Raw genomic sequence first — 5,128 nt, 5'->3', positions numbered from 1 at the left:
TCGCGAAGGTAACCAGCGAATGCAGACTAGTATCCGTTCAGTGAACCGTCTATTCCTCAATAGAAACGTCATGGGTTCAATAGGGTGGCGTTTTGTCCTTGTATGGGGTGAGTTGATCTTCTAATTTGAATTTTGCTCTTCTTCAAAAATAATTTCATATTACTTGATACAGTGAGTGTGGTTGGAGTCTGTGTTTTGGGGCTCCAGAGACCTCCACCCAGGTACTCCCAACAGTACATGCCAGAAACTTCCTTTTCCTGTCGAAACAAGATAGTAGGAAGTTACTATGCTGATCCTGAGACAGACTGCCAGGTGTTCCATGTCTGTGTGTCAGTGTCTGGCACCATCCAGGACTACAAGTAGGTTGCTAGATCCCATTGAGAGCAGGTTGATACAAGTGTATCTATGTGTGTATTCCTTTCTAAAGGTTTCTGTGCCCCAATGACACTGCATTCGATCAGGAGAGCCAGACTTGTGCAGATTGGTACGATGTGGACTGTGAGGCAGCCACTCTCTATTATGCCAGTGACAATTTTGACCTGTACAGACTGGGCTCTGGCCTGGAATCGCCGAATTATGATAGTATACGCAGCGATGCTGAACCTCAGGATCATCTGCAGAGGTCTGAGACCAGTGACCCCGTCCGTTCATCTGCAAATACTCTGAACAGAGTGTCTTCGAGTGGTTTCAACAGCAACAGAGATTTAAGAGGCAGCAGCAGTGGCAATTTTTATAATAACAGGAATGGCAAAGAGGAAGATTATGAGAATGAAAAATCTTATAAGGAGGAAGTTCCTCAGGACAATAAAAAAAAGGGTGGAATCAGAAAAGTCAGCAGAAAACAGCAGTACAATGATAATAGTAACAATTACACACCAACGAGTACAGCTGCTCCTGCTGGTGGTAATCAGAACACTTACACTGGGTTCTACAGTGGAAGTAATTACCAGAATCAGAGAACAAATGGCTTTATAACTTCCACAAGTGTAAGGCCACAAGAAAACTTCAACAGAAATCAGAATACCCAGAGGTATAATACACAAAGTACCAGCTATCAGAATAATTACAACTTCCAGTCTCCCAGCACTACAACCAGGACCACTATCTACAATGCTTACAATACTAATACTAATTCTAATTACAATCAACAGAATGCTGGTGGCTTCAGTCAGAGTACCACAGTGAAGCCCACTAGTTATAACAAGAATTATAATAATGGAGCACAGTTTGTACAGTCCACGACCTTGCAGCCCAGCACCAATTACCAGGCAAATGACTATACAAACTACCAGAGAAATTATAATAACATTCAACGTGGGAATAATAATGTTCCATATCAGTCCACCACTGCTGCACCTACCATTTATGATAATAACTACAATAACAACAATAATAATGGACAGTACAGAGCTGGATCAACCACCAGACAAGACATCTCCCAGGCAACCACTAAATACTTCCCCAGTTTTGCAAGCAGCAGTTATGCTCCCACTACATATAGTCCAGCTACCAAAAAATACATTCCAAATGATAATGCTCCAGCTCAAACTGCTGTGAGGAGTAATGAGAGTGGACCATACTATGAAAAATCTAGCCAGTCGATTAAAAGTTCATCCCAATACTATGACAGTACCAAAGCACCAAAGAAGGCCACTCAGTACAACAATTATGATGGAACAAATGAAAAATATTACACTGAAACTAGCACAGGAAACTATGATCTAGCAAAATCCTCTGTTGGAATTGGATTCAGCCCTGCTAGTATCAATCACTTAGCTGAGACATCAAGATCTACCACTCCAGTACCAAGGTAATTAACTAATATACAATATTTATACTTATCTGACTTAAAAAAGAGCATATTAAAAAATTCCTTTACAGGAGGATTTCTACAGCCACTACCTACAATCCAAGCAATTTCAACTCAAATACCCAAAGACCACCACAACCACCAACTACTCCTAGGGGAAGCACTTATGTCAGTGGGTCTGCCAGGCCATTTTCATCCACAACAAGACTTCCCAGTACCACTACACCAAGACCAAAATCTGGGAAGAAATCTGACTATGATTATGCCTATTACGACAACACTGCAGGGCTAGAATATGACAGTCTCGATTTGGAACATGTGACTGGAAACAAAGAGTCCACGAAGATCGCAAGGAATTGATTTTCTTTTAAATGTAACGCGACAAAGATAGATACAATTTCCAAGAAAACGTGCAAGTTGCCAAGTTTACGAATAATAATGGCCAGTCCATCGTCAAAATCGGCTTTCGATGATAATTAAAACGAAATACATTGAAAGCTGGTTTTGTTCCTGTAAAGGATAGAGATCGCCTTAAGCATAGCTGACCTGTTTTATCTCCACCATTTTTTTTTTACAGTATTGTAGGATAAAGAATTACGCAATGTAACAATATTCCATCGTTTATGGTGAAATTATTGTTAACGAAGGAATATTTTTATGGTAACGCGATTTCCTTTTGGAAATTCAATACGTTTTGTACATATACAATATACATATAACGAGAGGTGTTCGAATCTACTATAATGTCACTATTCGCATGCTAAAATCTGCGGACTGAGTGTATATATAATAAGTATTTTAATAAAAAAAAGCATTAAAAAATATTCCAACTTTTAAATTTGAATTTTGCAGTCATACCAATGATAAAAAATAAAATACTCTAAATTAAAAATAATTCTTATTAAGAATTTTTTCATAAAATATTTAAAAACATTTACGAAATCATTCTCGAGAATTTCCCAACCTTTCTGGAAAATTCCTATGACCTTCATGAAAATCACTAGAGATAAGAGTTTCATGATATGCAGCACCAGTGTAGCCGCACGCTTAACCCTAAGCGGCTTGAAGAATTCGGAATGGAGATGTTCCAATTCTTCGAAAAACGTCACCTCTAATTTTTTACACCAATCTAATATATAATATTATTACCGTACATTATAAAAACGTTCGACTCAAGTGATATCGACGCATTGTCAAAAAAGTTACATTCACCTAAACAACAATAACGTGTTCATTCATAGCTACATGTAAGTATTTCGATAACTATCCATTTCATTGAAGCTTCAGATTTCATAAATAAGTATATTTTTAGCTTTTCAAGCTGCGTATTTAGTGGTGACATTGAGACAACAGGAAATGTAGGTTATTGCATAATCTATTTATAGGTTATAACTCCTGTATCCTTGTTTCAGTTTTCCTGGATGAAAATAACACTACTCTAATGTCAGACTTTCATTACACAGATCCTAAAGCTAAGAAGAATGGGTAATGTGATAACTTCTGCCGTGTCAGCAGCTGATGTAATTAAGCCAATGCATCAGGAACAAATTACAAAGCCTTCGCATCATGGGATACACAAACCAGAAGGAGACCCTCCTCCAGAGTGTCCTATGCATAATAAATTTGCACAGCAGAAGCCACCTCCTACATACAGTAGTGAATGTCCAATAAATGACATGGCTCAGAATGACATTAATCCCCTTAACATGGTTGGTATTAGATTTAACATTACCTTAACACATTAGAATCAATTTAAATTGAATTCTAGATGCCACCAGCTAATCAACAACCAGCTCCAGATCAACCCTTCCCATTGCCAACAAAGAGAGAAGTCTCCTCCATACCAAAAGCAACAGCAGAGGGGGAATTTTGGGTATATCCTTCACAACAGATGTTTTGGAATGCTATGTTGAGAAAAGGGTGGCGTTGGAAAAGCGACGATATAACAGCGAAGGATATGGATGACATAATAAAAATTCACAATGCTAATAATGAACAAGCATGGGAGGAAGTGTTGAAATGGGAAGCGCTTCATGCAAAGGAATGTAGCACTCCGAAATTACGCAGCTTTGGAGGCAAAGCAAAACAGTACTCACCACGCGCGCGTATTCGATACTGGATGGGGTAAATTTTAATTACAACGAAGAATAATGTAGGATAATTTTTCAGAAATTAAATTGATAAATATTGTATTACTTTGTTCAGCTATGAACTACCGTTCGATCGTCACGATTGGATCATAGACAGATGTGGGAAGGATGTACGATACATTATAGACTACTATGATGGTGGACAAGTGAATGAAAAATACACATTTGCATTATTGGATGTTAGACCAGCTATGGATTCACTGGAGAACATTTGGGATCGTATGAGGGTAGCATGGTTACGTTGGAAGTATTGTAATGATTCAGAGCAATCAGAATGTGCCACAAAGGAGGAGAAGATATAGAGATGAATAGAATAATCGAGAAATCTTAGCTTATTGATTAATCACATGCTCGTTTTATGAGTTACTTGTTATGTGTTACGTTCACGCAATGTACAGTTTTTAAAATACAAGATGACGTAGTTACATGAAACAGCAAAGAGGTTCACTAATGTTTAAAAAACAAAGGAAAAAGGAAAAGAATATTGTACAATTTTCTGATATTCTTCGAACGGTATTTAGATAATTACAAAAACTCGATTCCGGAAAAAATATTTTCCCTCGAACATGGTAAATGTATGTTCTAATAAAATGGGGAAATTTTTACAAATTGGAGACTCGTTCTTTCAGTGTACTATACAGTAAAAGTTCTATAAAAGTTCTTTCGGATCTACGCCATGAATGTTCATGGTCTATCTCCATCATAAGGGAAGACCACCCTTGAACCAGGCAAGCGACTAATGTGACACGGCCGCGGCATCTCTTTATCGCATTCGGCGTCGGCATGCCGTGCGACAACACTAACAAAACTACAAAAGTTTGTTATTTTCAATTTTTCGTTAATAAAAATTTCGTCAAAATATTGGTGAGATTTTCCTGATTAAAATGATAACAAACACGATATTGTTACAAAACTTGATTGTGTCGATTGGGGCTTGTGAATCTTCCTTTGCCCACTACGTTCATTTCACTGTTTACATCACAGAATGTAACACCATTTCTCATAAATGTGCCAAAAGGGAACATTTATCCAGACTAGAACTGAACCTATCCGGTTATTCTCGAATGGGCCACTCTTCTACACGATAATTGTTCGTAAGCGGCATTGCCTTTGATCAATTATCGGATAGGAAGAAACGATTTTTGACCTTTGACGAGTTTAAAGGACA

At 37.8% G+C, this 5,128-nt stretch overlaps 2 protein-coding genes across 3 annotated transcripts; both read left to right on the top strand.

The window, feature by feature from the left end:
* LOC108570156 (putative uncharacterized protein DDB_G0282133) lies at positions 1–2,187 on the top strand. The gene is made up of 4 exons (XM_017931946.1): positions 1–107; positions 173–359; positions 428–1,810; positions 1,882–2,187. Exons 1-4 carry the CDS (start codon positions 20–22, stop codon positions 2,168–2,170), a joined length of 1,947 nt encoding a protein of 648 aa, XP_017787435.1. The 5' UTR covers positions 1–19; the 3' UTR covers positions 2,171–2,187.
* Positions 2,188–2,856: 669 nt separating this feature from the next.
* LOC108570157 (cytochrome c-type heme lyase) lies at positions 2,857–4,711 on the top strand. Of its 2 annotated transcripts, XM_017931947.1 has the most exons (5): positions 2,857–3,057; positions 3,123–3,168; positions 3,274–3,519; positions 3,579–3,934; positions 4,016–4,711. In XM_017931947.1, exons 3-5 carry the CDS (start codon positions 3,292–3,294, stop codon positions 4,260–4,262), a joined length of 831 nt encoding a protein of 276 aa, XP_017787436.1. In that variant the 5' UTR covers positions 2,857–3,057; positions 3,123–3,168; positions 3,274–3,291; the 3' UTR covers positions 4,263–4,711. The 2 variants fall into 2 exon arrangements, with proteins under 2 accessions (XP_017787436.1, XP_017787437.1); XM_017931948.1 differs by lacking the exon at positions 3,123–3,168.
* The last annotated feature ends 417 nt before the right edge of the window (positions 4,712–5,128 follow it).

Source organism: Habropoda laboriosa, unplaced genomic scaffold (genome assembly GCF_001263275.1).
Source record: "Habropoda laboriosa isolate 0110345459 unplaced genomic scaffold, ASM126327v1 scaffold80, whole genome shotgun sequence".
Lineage (NCBI taxonomy): Eukaryota > Metazoa > Arthropoda > Insecta > Hymenoptera > Apidae > Habropoda > Habropoda laboriosa.
This window is presented reverse-complemented; position numbering and strand designations above follow the sequence as displayed.